We start from the raw sequence: 21,996 nt of genomic DNA on the forward strand, positions 1-21,996 counted from the left end.
TCTAACAAACATATGTGTTTGTTTATTTTTAAATTATAAAATGCAATTATTGTGTTCTCTGAAGTACACAAGTAAAATTAAAAACACGTTGAGTCAATTTGCTGCTTATTTTATGTTAATTAAACTATTCATTGGGAAGGCTGTTCCTAGTTAGGCTCCTTCAGTGGTATCTGGATTTGATTCTTGGCTCTGCCACATATTGCCTGTTTGATTTATGGAAAGTCACTTAATCTCTCAGTGCTTCAGTTCTTCGTTCCCCAAATGAAGATAATTCCCTTCATTGTCTCTGTTTTGATTATAAATTCTTGAATTGGGGTGTGTTTTGCACAGTATTCAGCATAATATACTCTAATTTATAAACATATATATTGATAATAGGTCATCTTGTCTCCATGAAAGAATCCTTCTGCAAGCTCTTCCCAATGCATGGATTTGAAAACAACTATACTTTCCACCACACCCAGACAGGCAATGTCAGAGCTCTGTCAGACCATGCTCAAAACTGAGTTTACATCAGTGTAAATATGCCAATCTCGGGTTTCCAAATCCTAGCCTTTTATTCTGGAAGTTAAGAACTCAACTTCAAGGAGAGCTTAGTTCTTTCATTGCATCCTTAGACTTCATCTAAACTAAGGAGTGTATGAAATCTCATCAGAAGTGTTACTACAGATCAGGTCTAGCCCTGTGGGTTAAGTAACACAGAAACTCTGGCTTGAGCACGCTTGGCCGGCATGCCTGGGAAAACTCAGTGCTGTGGGAATGGCTGAAGGACCAGCTTCACTCTGGTGCTTTCTCACATCTCCACCTGTCAAATAATCAGTCTCAGAATAGCTTACACTGGGAGGATCTACTCCTGGTCTTCCCCAGGATCTACTTCTGACTAGCCAGGTAAATGTTTAGGAGCAGTGACGATTTTCTGTCACAACATGGTGTTTACTCATTTGTGCTGACCATCTTCCCAATACACCTGCACTCACCTGTTCCTGTTTATTCACCAATTGAGTTTTGCCTGGATGTTTGCATTCTGGTTTTGTACAGTGCATTGAAGACCTCAGCCCTTAGCTGGCAGCACTGAAGTATCAGTTACCAGAGGAGCTGCCCTCTGTTTTCAGTCAGTGCTGGCTTTAGCTGAATCATTTTCTCAAGCTGATCGACTCCATTGAACCCTAGATGTAAGCACTTATTTCTCCAGATCTGGGAGCTTGAGCTATATGTGCAGTGAAGAGGGTGAGCAGGAGCTAATGCATGATAGGATTATGCTGGTTTTTTATTACCTGACAGCGCTCTGACAGATTGCATTTCACTGTCATCTGCAGTCACTACAAACCTCTGAAAAAGGCCACGGTATCTATGGGGCTTCATACCTTCTTGCTGCTTGTGTCTCCCTGAGCAGTGTAAAGGGTCAGCCCTATGATCTTTCCACTTGCAAAAAATCCCAGGGCTGGCACACTTCTACAGACTGAAACTCCTTTCTTCACTTGTCATATATATTGTATTATCCTTTGCAAATGTGAGGCACATCTAACATGAGGTTAACAATGTGAGCTCTGACTGCCTGGCCAGCTGGGCTTGGGCTGCTATCTCACAGAAAAAGAGGAGTTCCAGCCCTCCACTACTGCCAGAACATATGCTGGGTTTTGGCCTCAGACCCCAAATGGATTTCCACTAAATGACACACTTCCCATAGCCAACCTGACAAGCAAAGCCCCTGTCCCAAGCATGAACCAAAGGGCCAAAGTATCCATTCTCTGCTGACTCTTGTGGTTGTGTTCACAGAGAGGAACTGGTGAGGAATAGCAGTAGCACCTATCATTCTTAATGTCATCTGAAGTCACTATAAACTCCATTCCTTACCAAAATTTCCTGCACAGTTTAAATCTACCCTCCTAGTTGTTGTGTATATTTGCCCAAATGCATTTTAAGCTGCATGATGTACCTCACCATGCTCATGAACAACACAGACCCCTCTTGCTGGGTATTGCTAGGGAGAAAAGTTCTGGCCACCAGCTGGCACTCCCAGGACAAACCAAACTAATGAGGCTGAAGTAGAGGTCACTGATGTTCAGAGCTGGTTCAGTTTGCACCTGGGTGTTTAATTCTTCATGTCACTGGTATCCATCAATAAGCTGCAAGCAAAGATCAGGGTGCCCATGGGCATCTGCCTCTTGCAACACTCACACTGAATTAAAGAAAATAGCCTCTACTTCATCCCATTTAGGCAGCTTCCTAACAATTCACACCTATTCCATACAGCCATTTCTGTCTTCCTATGGATTCACTGAAAAATTCCCGCTCACTCTTTCCGTAAACTCAGCATCCTGTCTTCTGTTGAAGTTACAAGCCAGATGTTAGCTTAGCCCGTGATTAATACTTGAAAAGGTCAGCTTTGAATCTTGCTGCCAAATTCACCCACCTCTCTGGGCAACTCCTTTTACATCTTCTCTTCCCTTCATAACATATTTGCAGTTTAAAAATATTAAAACTGATATACTACTTTATATCTTGAAAGCATGTTAAAAATAATATTGGGTGTTGGGAAATGTTTTAAAGCTGTGCTTGGAGAAGAGGGACCTGTTTAATCCCTTTCTCACATGGATTGCTTGTAGCTCTGAAAATCTGATCTCTGGTTCTCTATGCTGTACTGTGTACCACCTAATCACCTCTCAACCAGAACAGTGGATATAAAGCTGTGAATTCAATATAATTAATGTCATCTTTTGGTGGGGACACAGAAGGTTTACACCAAATTTTACAAATGAAGGGTCCTTATTCTCCCTCCCAAACCAGACTTTGTAAGCTTGGACAAGCAGTCTCACCGTGTTAAACATTAAGACTTTGTCATATACTGCACAGCTTAGCTTGTCCCAATTCTGTCTGGACTTCTATGTGTGCAGCATCATCAAAGAAGCTCTGCTTCTTGGTTACTTATCAGAGTAACCCTTCTGATAAGTAATATTTTAGAAAATCTGATCTTGGATCCTCTCACATGGAGAAGTACAGTTAGGAGCAGGCAGATTTTGCCTGAGAGTGTTTTGTTTTCTTGTTTCTTTTGAAGTAAAAGACAAAATATGGGAACCATTTCTAAATTGCCCATGCTCCAGAGTGACAGAAGAAACCCAGAAACAGATAAAGACCGACAGCTGGAACATATTGTGGTACAAGGAAGCAATTAGCTTATGGCATAAAAGAATGAAATCACATATAGAATTAATTTGTGTCTCCTGGCATTACTTGGCAACCTGGAAACTTTGGGGCAAATGAGGTCCTTGGTCCCAGAACAGTGCTGGTGTGGCATGGAGATGTGCCACCCTGGAAGGAAGAGTCCCGGCCTGTCCTGAACGACCTCATCTGAGACCTCACAGATGTGTGGGAAGAGACGAGAGAGAGAGAGAGGAAGGGGTCAGCATCTTTCCCCTCTCTCTGAGCTTTCCCAGCACTGCTCCAAATTCCTGAAAAAGCTTGCTTCTCCCTGCTGTGGAGACACTTCGAGGCAGCTTTGGTCCATGTTCCCCTGGGACCTTGCATCATAAGCTGGGTGAATGGCCACAGCCTGTCAGCTGTCCCTCTACTCTCAGTTGTCCTCAGCTTTGGGCATGAAAGACCATCTTCATATGGATTGCTTAAAAGTTACATCATTGAGCAACAAAACAGTGAAAATACCTCAGGATAGGAGAGGAATTTGAGATAAACATCCTTTACCAGATATTGCGAAAGAAAGCATGGCCTCATCAAAATGAATGAGCTGACTCCTATTGGCCTCAGTGTGGCCGGGGCTCTGAGCCTTACGTGTGCGATGCCATCTTGCCGCAGTGATGAGCTCAGGACAGCATCAGCCGCATGGAGTCAGACAGCTGGACTGATGGATTAAATCAAATTTCCTGTCCTGGTTACAGTTTTACCATCCAAAGCCCCAATTTAATCAGTGGTTGTACTCACAGTGGGATTTGTTTCAGGAGGGATCCCATTTACCACTCCCAGTTTTGGAGAGCTGGTTAATCCTTCTGTGGGGCAGGGTTCATGTATCATGCCTCATAAACTCCCGGTGTGAGGGTTTCAGAAGAAAGGACAGGATTTGTCATTAGCACCCTGTGGACGTGCCTTCACAACAGGCGCAGAGATTGCCAACCAGATGGCTTCACTCTATTAACTTCTCACAGGTGGAGACCAAGGTCTAAAAATACACAGCAGCAGCCAGATCCATGTAGGCCAGCCCCATGCTCCCTCCCTAGAAAGGTCTGGGAATGGAAACACCCAAACTGTTCCTGCAAAGGCCATCAACATGTGGGGGTTTTTGCCACATTTATCCAGCCCTACATTTTCCTGCTCCAAACTGGTGGGCCTGCATCATGATGTGCTTCATGAGCCTATTAGTCCAGAGAATCTCCACACAATGTCCCACTGATGTTATGGAAAAATTTGCTCTGTACAAAGAAAGGATCAGAGCAGCATTTGTGCTTTTGGGAACCCCTTCCACCAAGGACTGTTATTATCCCTGTGTGGTGCAGGATCAGTTTAAAATAATTTCACTTAGAGCGCTCCGTGGAAATCCCCTGCCAGTCACCCTCCTCACGTGCTTTTTGTTCTGAGAATCAACAGGCCTCAAAGGGCAGTCTCAGAAGAGGCCACATCTGTACAAAGTTTGCTTTCATCCCCACAAGGGTTCCCAAACAATACCAGTGCCAGGCGGAGGTTTGCTGAATGGTATGAGAACCAAAGGCTTTCTTTGCCTTCTGTTCATCCATTAAAACCTTGTGAGTCAAAATTAAGAGGACAGGAGTGGGAGCTTTAGGAGGCTGTGATTTCTCACAAATGCCTAAAGCTAGGCACTAATGAGAAAGTTAAAAAAAAAAAAAGAAGTCTGCAACCCATCACCAGAGCAATGCCACAATTAGAGACAAATCCAATGTGCGCTGCTTTACATTTATGATGCAGACAAACTAATTTAACTAATTAGGGCTGTCTACAAAAAGCATATGAAATAGCACTCTGTCCTCAAGGTCCAGTATCAGAGATTTTTGCTACTGAAGTCCAATAGTGCACTATGATACATAGCATGGACACCTGCTACTCTCTGAGGATGGAATTAGCCAAGCCACTTCTGTATGGGAAGTTTTGAATATTTTCTTTATTGTCCCACCCACAACTGATGGATGAAAACCAATCAGTTGAGAAGTCTGCAAGGATACAAAACTCTCTTTGTTTAAAAAATTCTTTGATTTCACAATTTAAGAAATGAAACCAAGAAAAAATGAAAAGTCCATTTGGCTTCTTTCATTTGACCTTAATTTTTTGCACCTTAACTTTACTTTGCAGCCCTTATGTAAGCCTAAACATTTAAGATATGATTTATCTTCTTTGAGAAAACAAACTATTTTCTTTGTCTGTGCAAAGATTTGTTGTTTAAAAGGTACTCCTGCTCCCCTGAAATTTGATCTGTGTATTTTGATAGCAACAGTTTGTGCAGCGCAGAAACACTGCAGAGAAGTTCAGCTGCTGCATTACTGAGATGCTGGCACTACTTGCATGAGAATAAAAACCATGACCTCAATAGAAGATTTCAGCAACTATTTTTGAAAAATAATTTAATGGCATGAAGTTTGATGGGAAGAAAAGAGGTAGAATGGTATTCAAGAAACACGTTTTTAAAGAAACACATCTTTCCAGACTAGTTTCAGACTTTGACTGTGCATGCTTATACCTCCAACCAGAGTACCTGGCATGAGCTCCACTGATGAACCCAATGCCCTTCTTTTGGGCACATCCCTAGTTACCTCCATGTGGGTTTCTGCTCACATTCCAAAATCCTACCTGGATCCCACAACAGCCTCAGTACTGTGCCTGGGAAAAAATCAAATTTCTTCCTGTACTGGGCGTGGACCAGCTCACTCACATTTGTCTCATTTATCCCTGAGAAGTGGAGATATTGCCTCAGAGATGAAATCAGCTCAGGTCTCCACCTCTTTTTCCAGTAAAGGGTGAACCCTTTCTCTCTAGACAAACAGGAGTGGGCTCACAGAGACCACAGCATCCTTTGCTACTCCAGGCTGGCCCAAGGTAAAGAAGAGGGTCTATGTGTTACTCCAAAAGGAATTTCTCTGCTTCCTGCTTCTCACCATTCCTGGCCGTTGCAGCCTGTGGTACATCAATGTGTGCTCAGCGGGGGAAAAATGCCACTGGCTGAGGTGGTGGTTGCAAGATGAAAAAGGCTGATCCACACAGTGGTTCCTTCTGTCTTCGTCTGAATGCTTTCACTTCAGGAGCCCCTTCCTTGTTACAGCTGGGAAAGATGTAAACAGAAGTCAGTCCCAGCTGAAAATAACTCTGCCTGTGTCCTGTGTGGAGCCTGCTTGATCTCCCTTCTGCTTTTTATTGCTAATATCAAACCAGGTTGTCTCTCGGCACTGAGTTTGCAGACAGTGAGGAGCACAGGTCACCCACAGTTTCTTCCACTTCATTGGGAGCTCTAGTGGCTTTATCAAAAAGGTGGAGCAGAAGATTGTATCTTTTGTCATGGAATGAGACACAAGAGGGAGACAAATGCCCAAGTGGTGCCAATGTGGACCCATGCCCTTGAAGCCTTAGATGGGAAAATGTATTTCTCAGCTCTTGAGAGGTTTCAAGGTTTTGAATATCTCCAAAATCCTCAAGAATGAAACATGGAGAAATTAAATGCATGTCAGAAAAACTTCCCTTTTGCAGTTTGAAAGCATTCCATGTCCCATTTGGACTGGGGATGGGGGAAGAAGTTAATTAGTGCTCATTCACTGAATCATTGAAACATGATGTTTCCACCTTTCAAAATATAAAATTTGCCCCTGGGACCTCATTCTCTTTCCCAAGCAATTGCTGAATTTGGAGAGATTGTGAAATACAGCCCTTCCTACAGTTTTTGGCTCCTACTGAAAACATGTAATTTGAAAGTTCCCAAGAAATCTCAACAGACACAGAGCTAATTCAAACATGGGATACAATGGCTGCCTTTCATGTCCTCAATGTCTCTGACATGAGCCAAAAATTAGTCTGGATAAACACAGAAGATTTTTATCTGGAGAAAGAAGCTTTAAACTGTGAAACACAAGAATGAGGATGTAGGAAGAGCAGAGCTCATACCTGGCCCCCACCTGCTCAAGGTGCCTAAAAAAGACACCGCAACAAATTCAGGTTAAGAAGAGTTGTTGCCAGTGTTTAACTCCACGTTCATCCCAAGAAGGAGGGAAATCCATGGAACAGGATTTACTCCCCACATTTATGTCCCGAGCGCAAAAAGTAGGGCATGTGTATTTTACTCCAGTCCACATTAGCAAAGTATTTGAATTCCTGCATGAGCCTAAGGGCTCAAAAAGCTGAAAATATGATCTAGCTGTAAAATAGAACAAAGTGAGTCCCTAGCTCAAACATTTCTCGTGTGAGGCAATACCTGACTTTCCAGGTCAGTGGGCAAAAGAAATGTCATGTAAATATCTGTGGCTGTAAGCCAAAAAAGGACCCACTGTGAATTCAGCCTGAAAAAAGTAGTCAGTGGAAGCTGTCATATGGGAATGGTATGACATCTGGCTTCATGAGATAGACCATTTGTGTGTACAACCAAAATGAAACACTAATGTGGGAGCAGACAAATATAATACATAATGCAAGATAAGAACTACTCTCCTTCTCAACCCAGTGAGGCAGACAGAGGCTTTATTAGCAGTAGCAAACCATACAGTGCCAGACTCATTCTCCAGCAGCTCTGTCATGGCCCAGCCACAGCTGTGTTATCAAGCTCTTCTAGCCTCCAGTGTTCTCTTGGACATGTCTGCAGACTTACAGTGGTTCCATGTTGTGCTTGGGAATTGCTTGGGAGAAGCTTATTCATCTTGAGATAGAATATGCCAGAGATTGGTCTGACAATTTAACAGTACAGGCAAATTAGGGCCAGTGTCCTTGCTATGTACTTGTATAGATGTGGCATGAGATGCCAGCTGCAAGGTGATACTTCCCATAATCTCCGTTCTTCTTTATGTCCAAAGTCCCTCCTGAGGCATTAATCAAGATTATTAACTGTGCTTTTAAAAACGTATAAAAAAAATATCTTTTAAAGAAGTCCATCTGTGCCTGGTCCTCTGTGATGCTATTTCTACAGCTTCAGTGCTGAAGAATGGCAAGAAGAAAAAAGGTGGTGATTCATTGCCCAGGAGCTTTCAGGAGCCCAGAGAGTATTTCAAATATTCCAGTATCCCATTGCCTGTACCAGGCAGCGCCAATGGCTCATTGCTCATGCCAGCATCTGACATGGCAATGCTAGCCATGCATGTGGTCATTGGCACTTACAAGGGCATGAGACTTACAAGAAAACTTTGGAGCCATTTCTGGGGCAGGCAGATATTTCTCAATGAATGTATTAATAAGCCCAGGACCTGCTTCTCATTTTACACTGACATAACTGCACTACTCTCAGGTGTGCTACAGAAGGCTGTGAAATCGCAACTAAGCGCTTGGAGTCATGTGGGAGACTCCCAGCTTTGCAGTCGGGGTACACGGCTTTCCTATGTGTAAAAGTTGGGGTGAGAACCATATGGACATTGTCCTTTGGTGACAAAGAAATACCTGCAGGAGACTGTGTGGTGAGATTAGAGACCAGCAGTAACTGGGTCATGACTGGCTTCAGTGAGACTTGTTGCAAAAAGTTGTTTTCCTCCGTGGAGTTTAGGGAAGTTTTTTCTCTCCAAAGAAATCCCATGCTGCCCATTTTGAAATCAGTGAAAATTCGGAGTTTTCCCAAAGAAAAGGAAACAGTCAAACCTGCCAAGGCAAGAGAGGTTTTTTGGCCAGTATCTTGTGAACCTCAAGGAGTCTTTGAAGAGTGGTGGCTTTGAAGACTGCAGCATAAATTCATAAAGCATTTTATTTCCCATCTGTCTTCTTCTTATGTCTTTTACCATAGCTTAGATGCTACAGCTAACAACTGGTGTTCAACATTTCCTCCTTTGCAATGTGTTTACATGTGGGATGGAATTTTCTAATTAGAGAAAAATACAGCAAAAGGCACACAATTCAGGTCAGGGGGAAAATGAAATTCAAGATTTTCTTCTTCTTTTTCACTGTATCCCACAAAAATATTTGGACAGTTTCTCAACATAAGGACTTGGGAGAATGTATTCACTCTCCTAGGAAAAAAAGGAAATAAAAGCTTCCTTAAAGGCATCACTGCAAAATAGCCAAGTGAACATCATGAATTAAGGAATTATAGAAATTTTCTGTGTAGTCATAGAACCTCAAAAACCTGCTTGTGATTTGATATGTGGTAGTGGGGATTTATCGACCAGGACTGCTAGATATGTGTGTGAATACAAGCACACGCATACTGAATTTTGGGGTTTTTTGCTGCTCATCTGCTTGTCTGGATATGTTAATACAATTCTCACTCTTGAAGCTCCAAAGGAATGAGAATAATATCAAATGCTCACACTCCTATTCTCCACTAGGGGAACCCAAATATGTCCTGTCTCAAATAACGAAGTTACTTAACATTAGAGGGGAGTCAATGACAAAATGTTCCGGTTTGTGCTTACCACTTTTTATTCACTTCCATGACCCATTCTAACCACAGAAAGTGTTAGGAGCCCTGAAACATTGGTTTGTGGTTTGTTTACTCAAGGATGTGGGGATTAAGTCATGCTGCTCTTGGGGTTTCTTTTTTTCTTTTTTTTTCTTTTGTTGTACTTTTTTAAAGCAATGGGAGAATCAAAGGATATTTTTTACCATCCTGCTGCCATCTCATCCATCAACTGCCTCACTGCTCCAGATCCCACCTGTATATGATGCTGTTGTGATCCACCTGTCATTGAACTCCTCCTGTCACAAGTATCTCACTGTTCTTCTCATCATACCCCCGATCTCCTCCTTCCTCCTGAGACCTTTGCAGATACCTACTCCTCCTCAGGATTTACTTCAACTGTCTTGAAAGCTCTCTTGAGGCCCTCTTTCCCCAGATAAGGATTTTTTTTCTTCATTCTGCTCTAATTACAATACAGTAATCAACACACAGGTGTGTGTCTTACAGGAAACCATATCACACGCAGCCCTGATCTTGCCAGTGCTGATCTTCAGCTCAAGTTTTTAGTAAGATAGTTCTATAAATACAATGACATCATTCATTACATCATTATTTTCCTGTAGGTTTGAATCAGTTTGCTTGCTTTTATAGGAAATTATATGTTCACAGTTCCTTCAACTTAATTGACACCAGGGAAGCGCCACACACGTTACTTCCAACATTTAGGTCTCAAGTACGTGAACAACATTCCCATCATCCATTAAGTACCCACCCAAAATGGACTTTGTCATCATGCAAGTGAAAGTAGCTAAGTTAACATAAAAATCAGGTTTAGAATATAAAAGAAAAATTCAGAATATTACTAATGCGGGAAAGGTGAGGGCAAAATTACAATACCTTGTGCTATGGGGCCTTCTGGCCTGGTTGAAAACACTGGATGCTATGGTAATACAATACCAATGCCAAGAGAACAAAGTTTCAATGACTCCATCTCCCACCACCCCAAATCCCTCCTAATAGGGGGGGAGTTTTCCTCCTTTGTATAATTGCAGCCTGTACTATTCATTTCAGCATTGATTGTAAGGGTTTTGCAGAAGAAAAAAATAGTTCTAGAAACTGAAAGTTCGTTGTATAAAATGAGCTAGATAAGGTGAACTAAAGCACAAAAGTATACATAGAGGAAGAAAATCAAAAGAGACATTCTACTTTGTTCGTGGACTACAGGACAGTACAAAAAATCACAAAATTAAAATCAACCTCTCTCTTGAGGATCTCACAGGTTTCATAGAATCATCAAATGTTAAGGGGTTGGAAGGGACCTTAGAGATCATCTGTCATCCCTGCTGCCATGTGAAGGGACATTGCCAACTAGACCAAGTTGCTCAAGGCCTTGTTCAACCTGGCTTTGAACACTGCCTGTCTAACATTCCTTCCTTCAGATCAGTTTAGATCCAGCTCTTGTTCTACTGCTGTTCTACTGCTCCACCAGAAAAGAATAGAGAAAATATTCATAAATTTACGAGTTCTGAAGCCCTCATTATTTGTTGGAAAGGAGGGGCAGAAGGTAAAGGGGAAAGTCTCACAATTGACAGCCACACTATTTTCAAATAAAGGCTAATATGTGCATACCAGCACTCATTTTACACACCACTGCCAAAACTGATAAATTGCAAAGTCATCTTTGCAGTGACACTACACACAGAGCAGAGCCCTGAAAATCAGGGGCTGAAATGGTACACTTTGGGCCATCAGTGTTCTAAGCTGGAAATAACTTTCATGACTCTCTTCGCTACTACCAAAGACATGGATGAATTGTTAGTTCAGGATTCAAATTGTTGTTTGACTCCTAACAGGCCTCTACATACAACAAGCTCTAGATGTTTGTGTAATCCTCGGCACCTCAAGGCTTTGCCACAGCCTCTGGGAATACATTTGTAAGATTTTAATTCAAAGGGTTGAGTTATGCATCTGGACTAACACCCTGCATATGATCACAGAGCTGCAGCACTACATCCCAAAACCTGCCACCTACATCTATAACAGTCCTGTCAACAGTTCACATTTTAAAATTAATGTGTTAACAATGCACATTTTAAAACTATCAAAGTGCTTTTCACTATTTTTTCCAAGAAAAGAGGAAGCCTTGCAACACATAGAAGACACAGATATACGTCTTTGCATGATTTCAGTAAAAATATGTTTTCTTATTAAAATGTGATGCTATTCTGTGATTATAATAATCTTTTTTTCTTGGGAAATTTATGACTCAGTATGTGTAAATACTCATCTCAAGGGTCTGCCTTTGTGGTGGCTTTGGCCACCTGCAGATCTCACTGTGTTTGTGTGTGAATTGCATCAGAGTTGTGTGTATAATAGATTCTCCCTTCTTTTGCCTTCCCTATCCATCTGGGTGCTTGCTAAGTATGCTGGCTGGCCACCTTATTAGCAACAAAAATGGGACTTGAGTCCCAGCAAGACTCTGGTGGAAGCTGGAGCTCTCCCTGTTGACTGCCGAGGTGTTCAACCACTTCCAGCACTTCAGCAAGGACTTTCCAGTGCATGGTTGTGGACTCTGGTTGCTTTAGTGCTGCAGAGTGTGGAGAGCTTTTGATTACACTTAACTCAGCACGGGCTAAGGGCACTCCACTGTCACTAGATAAACTCTTCATATAATGCAGCTCTGTACATGTGCCGCGCTCTTTTGTTGGTTCCCCCATAGGGCAGGTTCATGTATGTGGAAATCTGATGGGTTTTCAGTGGCAGAGACAGATTCCTGGCTAACCATGCACCAGCATTTCTCTGCCACAGCTTTCCCAGCAAGGCTACCATATGTTCACAGTCTGGATCTGTCTCACCTCAAACCCCAAGTGCTATACCTAGGCCAAGCCACATGTGACACCAACACGCTGGTCACCCCTACATGGCATGAGATTAAGCCTTAGTAAGAAAGCTGAGCTGGTGTTTCAAAGAAGCAAAGAGAAAGGGAGAAGTTTGTGCAGCACATTGTCATTGCCGGTGGTATTTTCCAGACTAACAGTAAGCTTGGGTTGTTTACTGGATCCCAAACTTTCATTGCATGTATACAGGAAAACAGATGCTTCCCACTCCCGGGCCCCATGCCCAAGCAGGCTCCCTCAGCAACATCACAGGCAGGGGACAAAAAGCAGGGCAGCAGAGACATTGCTTCCTGCCCCTGTCTGCTCTGAGCCAGCGATAGAGCATTATCTATCCTGCACACTTCTCTGGCCTCCTTGCCAGGCTATCAGGCGGGCTCACAGCATGCAGTTTGCATTTCCTGCTCTGTAGGAACAGCTGCTGCCTCCGCTCCCAAACAGGGAACAGAGGCCAGGGCTTGCAAGCACTTTGACTCAAACAGGACGTATGGGGCAGGGATGAGAGAGCTGGGAAGAGAGCCACATCTCCTAGAGCCTGAGCAGGTGGGTGCCCCGACTACTAGGTTGCCTTTTATCTTCCAGCATTAAAGGCCTGGCATGGTCCATCCAGAGCCCTATCTTCAGTAAGCCTCAGGTGCAGTCCTCCAATTGATTCATTTATGCCAGCATAAATTAAATTTCAGGCTCTTACAATGAATTAAAGAGGCAAAGATGAAACAGAGTACAAAAGCAAATACATAACCATTTGATTTCAGGATGCTCACCTGTCTGTCTTTTGCTTCTTCTTCTGAAGTAATGGTTCTGGTCCCTGCCTGTGCCAGGACTGTGATTTATCGTGCCCCTCTGTGCCCCGAAGATCTTTCTTCAATTTTCTGCCTGAAGAAAGGGACACAGGCTGCTTGAGGACGTGATGCACTCACTGTTCCCCTCTCCAGTGGCATTTCTTTATATAAGCAGCCAAATAGCAAAACATGTCAGTGTTCATTACTAATTTTGTTATTTATAGTGAGCTGCCACAGATGGAGACTGCAGCACCATTCTATCTTTAGGGCGTAGTGCCTGCCTGTCCGTACAGACAATTGGTAATTAGCACAAGAACAAATTGTTTATCTATTCTCAAACATAAATAAATAGGAGACCCATTTATCCATCAAAATTCAACTGCCTCCCTTTGCCAGATCTCCAGGTTAACTGCTTAATGAATAGAGCTCATTGCTTCGGGCACTTCAGCAAAGATAAAAGGTCTTTAAAGGAAATTAAATATGCAATAAAAAATAACTAGCAACATACTGAACAAATAGCATTTAGATTACAAGAATCATGAGCACAAGACAAGATGAAGGGCACAGGGATGCCAAGCAGAAATGTAGAATTGGACCAACCAGTACATAGGGGAAATGTGGTGCATATATCCTACTTACTCCTGATATATGCACTTCCTACCAGTACAGCCGCCCAGCTCTGAGCTGATCACTCCAAGTGAATACTTGCATGAGCATAAAACTGGAAAAGAAGAGGCAGAGAGGGTACTTGCAGTTCTTCTTGCAGTTCTTCAAGTAAAATCAATCCCACATGTGGTCTAGGATAACCTGGTATGCCTTGGGTGGCAGGACCCTTCCCAATGGAAACAACACACAAGCCAGGGAGAACACATGACTTTTTCTATTTTTATTGCTGATTCCAATCCTTCTTTGTTTTCTTTTATTCTCTATACTCACCCCTGAAGGCAGAGAAGAACAGGCTTTATGAATAGATGGACTCTGTGAGTTGCACCTAAGTGTTGGCCCCACTTCCTTCTCTCGTTGTCTCTCACCCTCCCTGTGGATGGGAGGAGTGCACTCACTATTAAGGCCAAAGCAGTCCGTGTGGAGAAGAACAAACAACCCTTGTCTCTCTCACCATTCAGGTGTTATCAGTATCTGAATGTTCACTTACTCAAGTGCAACAGTGTTTTACATGCATATGGGTGTATATAAATCCTTATGTGCAGAGTGGGAAAACTGCTATCACACGGCAGAAGTGGGTCAGATCTGAGGAACTCTGCCCGGCCTCCATTTTCAATCATATGGGATCCAGTAAAGCACTATTTGCTCACTGCCCTATCATCCAGGCAAACTTTATTTGGCCTTATTATATAGTTTACAGCATCCAGGAAGGAGGTAAAAGCTACTAAATAAAAGAAAATTATTCCAAATACCGTGACTAGAAAAAAAAAAAAACCTCATGAAAGGGTCTTTTTGTCTTTCAGCTCTCAACTCCAAATTTTCCTATAGTGGTCAAGCTGGGACATGCTCATGCTGGAATGGGGAAGGTAAGTAAAAGGAAAAAAATTAAAAAAAAAAAAAATTTATATATATATATCTGGAAACAGATACATATGTGGCTCAGTATTCCTGTGATTACACATGGCATGTGACCAGTCAGCTAAGGGGTTAAACCTCCCCACAACCTATCTGGGTCGCACTGGCTGTTCCTGTGGGAGAAAAGGCCTTTTCCCACTGTCACGCACTTGGAGACAGGCAGTGGGATTGGGTTGGAGGCTGTCTGGGATGCGGAAAGGGGGGGTTGGTGAAGTGTGGGGGAAAAGCTGGCTGGGCTGAAGTCATTAGGCTTGTCTTTTATACATTTTCTTTTCTCCTGAAAGTGGTAGTGTTGTTTATTCAAGCACCTGTAAAGTGCAGCTACACCCCATAGCACTCACAATGAGGAGCTGGGCTTCTTGAGTGCATTATGATGACCTTATTCAAAAAATGGGAGCCCTTCAGTTATTTTTTTCCTCCTTGCAAGGAAGAACAAGACCTTACAAAGCAGAGTAGCTGGTTGCCTGCCAAGGAATCCTGAAAAACAGTTCACTACCCAGAAGGACCAATTTGTTTTTCCCAGGCTCTCTGGGATCTTTATTCCCCCAGTGAATTAGCAGCCCCTGTTTCTTGGGGTGACTGGGCTCCCCTTTCAGGGGGTCATCACCCGCACATTCCTGCTGTACTTGAGTCTCCTCTTTCTTCCATATATCTTTTCAAAAGACTTCCCCTATCTGTCTAAAACTTGGTTTGTTCAGAAGTACAAAATTGAGGTATCATCTCTGAATCCAAATGAGTGGTACATGAACTTCGTAACTCATATGCCTGTCACAGTGCTTCCCTAGAGCAGACAGACCTTCTCCTGGCCTCACACTTTGCCTGAAAAATATGTATAGTTACACCAAATTGAAACTTGGTACAGTTTGTTTGTTTGGGCTCTGGAAACGGAAGCCCTTTCTGGCTTGCTGGATTGCACATGGAACATCTAATAATCTTTCTTGCTCTGGTTGCAATGTTCCCCTGTCTGGATGGTAGCTGCTGGGGAGGAAGTGGGCACAGATCCCTGTGCCAGTGGTGGAGCTGGCTTTCAGCATCAAGGAACAAATATGTAAATAAGCAGGAAATGTTGGTTAATATATTGGTGCTGCCTATGTTAAGCAGGCAGAGGTGTCATTGAATTAGAGTGTGTGCAGACAGTCTAGAGATGCTTATAGGGAGCCACTAACTTGTTCCTAGGAAGCATTTAATTAGCAAAAACCAACCAGGACAAACTAGGAGGAAAACCTCTCCCCTGAGACCTTGCAAGCCCGCATGTCTCTGACTGCTCTGCCATTTCACCTGTAATGCAGGGCTTCATGTGTCTCATGCACCAAGGATCCTTAGTGGCTACAGAAATTAGGGCAGAATCAGAGAGAAGTACTCCAAAATTGAACAACATTTCCAGACAAAACTCTCAGCAGAACATTTAGCTGTTGTCTTCTGCAGCACACACCAGATCTTCTTCCACCTCATACTTTCCCTCCCTTTTTATTCTTTAATTATGTTGATTTTTGCTGTCAAAAAGTTAAGAAAGAAGAGAGTTTCTATTCAGACTCCTGGCACAATTGTACTCAGAGGTACAAGGAGGGTATGTAGGAAGTCGTTCCAGATAAAGATAAGCTAACAGATAGCATCTTAGAAGAAAGAATTGGTCTGAAGCCAAGTTTACTTTAGTCCATTATGAAATTAGTGACTACTAGCAAAGTCTGGATGTGCATTTGGGCACAGAGTTTCAACACTGCTTTGTTCAGTAGATGGGGAAGGTATAGGAAGCAAGGGTTGTTGACCTTATGGTTTTAGTTTGGGCCCTTCTCCAGCCACAAGTAGCTGCAAGGAAAATTTAGACTGATTAAATTTTCTCTCTTCAGTCTCACTGCATTTCATTGCACAGAGCAAAAAAAAGAGAGAAAGAAAAAATAAAATTAAGAATTAATCAGTTGGTTTAAAACACAAGTAACAAGAATTTGTTTCATGCTTTTTTGAAACAGTAAGGTTCAAGCCCAAGCAGGACTGACAAAAGAAACTGCAAAAAATATCAGGAGAAATACAGGGAAGCGCAGTTAGGGGTATACTAGAAAAGTAACACCTACAGATTAAAAAAAAAGCAAACCTACAATAAAGTAATGCAGAAGAGGGAAGTTCCCAGAAAACATTATGTTGTTTTTAACCATCGTAATACAAAAGCATTAACCAGTGAGATTAGAGAGAGAGCTAAATTATTTCCTTGCACTGGTTTTCAGAAGTAGAGATGATAGCAGGAAATAGCAGGTCTTTAACTATAAAATATAGATAATATGAAAAGAGATAGATTTGCTTTTGGTTTGATGTGCGCAACAAAGTAAATTTTAATAAAGCACCTGCATCAGGTCATGTTTTGTATTAAACCAGTGACTGGAGAAACAAAAGATAGAATAACCAATGTGTTAGCCAAAGTACACACGTGAGTATTAAAATAGTACTTACTGCAACAAATGATGCCAAGATAGCAAGCCACCTGTAACTGGTGCTTCAAAGGATGTGAGCATTCAGGTTACAGTGTTATTACAACAGATATTGTCCAGGAAGTAGTTACTTTTTATTTTTGTTATTAATGATAAAATCATGTGTAATGGGAGGCACCAACATGTAGAAGAATGAGCAAAGGGAAGTCCAGGCACTGTTATCCTTTATTTGTCTGAGGCAGTGGCCAGGAGCCAAAAGAATTCTGGATGCAGAAAATGCCTCTTCCCCAAAGAGTTTCACCAGCTGCTTTCAGGGAGATTTGTGTCATTTCACAGTTTTCTTCAGTTTTTCTGTGTTACAGACCAGAGGAATTATAATGATTACCTGATACCTATTGCAAATTAATGTTCATAACATTCTTGGAAGTGTAAGTGCTGAATGTTTATTATTTTGCAATAATTGCTAGAAGGAGCATAATTATAATACACTTTCATTTTCACATATTGTTTGTTTTGACATAATTTTCACAAAATTCACTCACCCCTTTTTTTATCAGAGGGCTGGACAAAGAATCCTGAAAGCTAAAATTAAAAATAACCACAGTAGGACTTGTACAAAATGGGCTCTATTGACTGCCTTTCTCTTAAGGGTGGGTCACCATAACTGTCTTTAGCTTGGGAGAGGAGCAGCTATTTTTCAGGATCAGAGCCAAAAGGGGTGGCACTATACTATTTGTGAAAGAAATGCTCTTGCCAAGTGATGTGTGCATGTGAGGTGCACATGGAGATGGAGAAAACACATTTGCAATAACAGGCATTTTTTGAAATTTCCATTGGGAAATGCAGAAACAATAGTTTCTCTATTGTCTTGAACAGAGACACCAGTAATAGCCTTCACCCAGGAACAGACAGTCTTCTAATCTAAAAACAGGACATGTGCCCCTCAGCCCCTCCCATGACCATCATTATTCTTCTTCCAAAATTTAGGATCAGTTCATATTTCCATGGCACTGAAAGATCATAACAAGTGCTCTCTGTGCTGCTGGCCCTGTGCAGTATCGATAGAAATAAAATATTTGTAGAAATACTGCTTAGACATCTGTTTACAGTGGAGTCAGCAGAGAAGGGCCTTTCTCATGTTGTACTTAAGTTGCCCAGACTCACAGGATCAACAGTACTCAAGGAATCTTCCAGGAAAACCGTGGATGGACACTGAGAGATGTCTTTGCCTGTGCAGAACAGAAATGCTGTTTACCCAGCAGCTCCTTAGAGGTCAAGCCATTTTTAAGCATTGTGTAGTTTGAGCCTACCTACCCCCGAAATTATTGGGGGTCTCTGTTGAATAGGGACAGCACTGCAGTGAGAAAGGAATAACACTTCTTCCTGACTCCAGATCTCATAATGCCAAAGCCCATGGAAAAGAATAAAGCTCTGAGTGTGTTAGTATTTGCCATTTGTGTGTTAACATGACCCTAAAGTGCCCTAGGAACGGAGCCCAGTACTGCAAATTCACTCAAAGAGCCTCTTCACCTATTCCTGATCAGATCATGAGAAGGAAACAACTGCCATATCTACAAAGAGTCTGTTCATGTGACTTTACATATATTTATATCAATTATATATATATATATATATATATATATATATATGTATATTTTCCTACTCCTACTTCATTTTTAGACCTCTCTAATTAGGTCAGTTTAAGAGTCACTCTTGTCCCTTCCTGCCCCATAATTATGAAAACACCTTCCCAGTACAAATCCTGGCTCGGATGAATTTATGACATTGTAGAAGAAAAACTTGTTGTTCAAAATAATATGGTCAGAGTTATTTTCTCGCTTACTGGATGGGAAAGACTTCTCTGCTTCTTTTTTTTCCCCTGGTATAAATATAGCACAAACTAAACAGAGCCACTCTGTAATGTAAAAGTACTGAAAGGTTTTTATCAGGAAGGACAGCTCGTCACCTTGTCTCTCTTGAGACTGGAAATAGAATGTTCCAAAAGTGAGAGCTTTGAAAATCCAGTGTGCTAAAGGGGAAAGGAAGGGAAAAGGCTGCCTCAGTTTGTCAAGGAACAAATATTTTCTTTTAGAGAAGACAAATAATGACTTGACATGTAACATTCATTCACAACAGAGCAGCCCAATCACTGCATTCCCACTGACTCATGAGTGAGGATGTTCCAAATGTCTTGAAAATAGCAAAAATATCCCCATTTCTTGTACATCAGTCTGAAAGCTTTTGCTGAACACCGGAAACAGTGACTGACCCAAGGCACCAAGGACCACAGCAGCCAAGACCTGGGCTCTGTATTAGGAAGGTTCAAGGCATTAAAGGCATCACATGGGGAACTTCAGTGTGAGGATAATAAGGAAATGCAGATGCTATTGTGACTTCACTATTTTGGGGTGGGTCAAAGTTAGGACTAAACTGATTGTGTGTCAGTTGGATTGGGTATTTTCTGAGAAGAGCATAGTTTGGGGTAGAGGAAAGGAGACATTAAGGAAACCACCCGCACAGAACTGTTCCTGAAGACCCACTATCCCAAGATGGTAGGGTCCCTACAGAAAGGCTGAGAGCAGGTCGAGATGGACAAAAAATCACAAGCTTTGTGTGGCTGCACCAGTTCCTCTGGAGGAAAACACTCAGACCATGCATTTTCACAAGCCTACCAAGACTAAGTTAAACACCACATTGCCAAGTCCAGCCCTGGCTCAGCCTTGGACACTCACCTTCCAGCTGAACCTGGCTCTAACCTCGTTTTGGACAAAGAAAGTGCCTCTGCAAGTTATCTCCAGTGATGTGTATTTAGCCTGTAGGGCAGAGTTAACCTCAAAAGCAGAGTTCACACTGGATGACACTCAAGAAAGGCAAGGCCAGGGCAGTCCTAGGAGACTAAAATAATGATGGCCCTTTGGCTAACCGATTATTTTTTCATGTGGCCACATAATGAAAGCTAAAGGGGACTGCAAAGCAAGACCTTGCAGTGCTTAGACTGAGGATAAGGGAGGAGAGCTGTAGCCCTGGGACCCTGGTGTCCAGGAACATCTGGGATGTAGAAGAGGCAGTAGATTAGGGAACTGTGAGACAGAGGAAGCAGAAGTCTCTACCCAGACAGATCCTTCACTAAAGGAACCTGTGCTCACAGATCTGAGGTCTGGCTCAGACTGCCCAGGAAATTGCCACAGTGGGGTTTTAACTCTACCAGAACCAATACAAAACCATGCCTTGCAAGAAAAGTCTCAAAACAAGGTCTGCAACAGGGATGAAGCAGAGTGTTTCTTCATGACCTGCCCTTTGGATTGCTCTCCAGCCAAAGGCAGAAAGATCAGCGCTTCTTAGGCAGGCTGAGGATGGCAATAGGTACCAGATGCAGGTCATGTGGTGGCATCAGGCTCTGAGATGGCACCACAGGGCAAAGGGATGGTCACATCTGTGTATGCCCCAGCAAAACAGCCAGACTCCCCTTTCCAACAGGGAGCATACTAGGGCATCACTGGTGCCTGGGTTAGAGAAGAGAGCCAGAAGGAAAAGAGGAGCTTTCTTACTCAGAAAAGGCATTTGTCAATACACTGGGCCAAGCCCTTCTTAACAGGTCACTAAAATGCTACGGCAAACAGCAACTTATGGCTTCAGAATTAGTCTATTGCTGCTCAAACAGCCAGCACAGCTAAGCAAACAGGCTGCCAGGACAGGGGCCGTGTTTGTAGCCACTGTTTGCACTCCTCTATGGAGTTAATGGGATATAGCATTTATCCTAAGAGGATTGCAAAATAAAAGAGAAAGGGGGAAAATGGCTGCCTGTTGGTTTCTTTTCAATTCCTTTTATCAGTTTCATGTGTTGGCCAACCTGCCATTTTAGAAGACAGATTTGTCTCTTGTAAGGTAAATTGGTAACTTTGCACTAGATTGATTTTAATAGTACCTTCCAAAATAATGCCTTCTGGTGTCACACCACAGCCACCCTGGCTTTGGCTATGTCTGGGATTTTTTCTCCTGTTAAGAAAATGGATATCTATTGACATCTACAAGGCAGGAGGAAATGAATTGTACAAAATTTAAATGTAGAAAGCTAATAAAATGGGGGACTCAATAGATAAGGCAGGAAAATAAATCTAATTTGACTGTAACTTGAGTGCTTCCTGTTTATGAAGTAATAACCATACCCTGGGATAAACCAGCATTAACCCAGAACACGGCTGTTGTTTTGTCAAATTTGGCTGGCTCTAACAATTAACAAATGGTGGCTCAGATTTCAGCTTTGGTGTGGTGATTATTTTGATGCCTGATGGGAAATAAGGCTGTGATCCCCTACAAGGGGACTTCTGTGAGTTGCTTTTTCTGAAAACTCCATGGGAAGTACTCTGGTACAGGCCGGGGAAGATGCCAGAGCTGTTTTCTGAGGACTGTGCAGTGGTGTAGCACTGTGGGAGTCATCTTTATTTTTCATTTCTTACTTTGTGTCCTTGGTGAGTTCCCCCTCTTTATTAACTCAGCCAAAAGTCCTCAGACCCATTCGAGAGATTTTCAATTGCTTTCCTTCTCTGCCTCAAGGGAAAGGGTGGTGGAGGAGGAGGAAAAATGGACCCTTCCTTTCCAGACATGCTATATTTTTAAGGAAACATCACATTTAACAAGATGAGCTCCTTTCTAGCAATATAATATGGTCTAATTCCAGTCCAGAGCGGGGAGCTGCATCCTTTCCTCTGCTCTGGGTCAAATGTTCCTGGGCTGAGGATGCAAACATTTCAGTTTGGGCCCAAAGACATCTGTTGCACAAGCACAGC

The 21,996-nt window shown here is 42.5% G+C and overlaps 1 protein-coding gene and 1 long non-coding RNA gene across 4 annotated transcripts in view; one reads left to right on the forward strand and one right to left on the reverse strand.

Annotated features, from left to right (window-relative positions):
- LOC127059127 (uncharacterized) overlaps positions 1-14,243 on the reverse strand; it is a 34,447-nt gene extending 20,204 nt beyond the window's left edge. Inside the window, exons 1-4 of one of the 2 annotated variants that reach the window (XR_007776601.1) lie at positions 14,148-14,243; positions 13,851-13,932; positions 13,194-13,305; positions 5,923-6,277 (exon numbers count right to left, since the gene is read on the reverse strand). This is a non-coding gene — a long non-coding RNA (uncharacterized LOC127059127). Of the gene's footprint in view, positions 1-5,922; positions 6,278-13,193; positions 13,306-13,850; positions 13,933-14,147 lie in introns of those variants that run through there. The other variant, XR_007776602.1, reaches the window with a different exon arrangement.
- Positions 1-21,996, forward strand: part of SYN3 (synapsin III) — a 188,942-nt gene that overhangs the window by 137,422 nt on the left and 29,524 nt on the right. For both annotated transcript variants that reach the window (XM_009086430.4, XM_050970016.1), the window contains exon 7: positions 14,678-14,740. In XM_009086430.4, the coding sequence (XP_009084678.1) occupies positions 14,678-14,740 (63 nt within the window). The remainder of the gene's footprint in view (positions 1-14,677; positions 14,741-21,996) is intronic.

This window comes from Serinus canaria, chromosome 1A (assembly GCF_022539315.1).
Source record: "Serinus canaria isolate serCan28SL12 chromosome 1A, serCan2020, whole genome shotgun sequence".
Lineage (NCBI taxonomy): Eukaryota > Metazoa > Chordata > Aves > Passeriformes > Fringillidae > Serinus > Serinus canaria.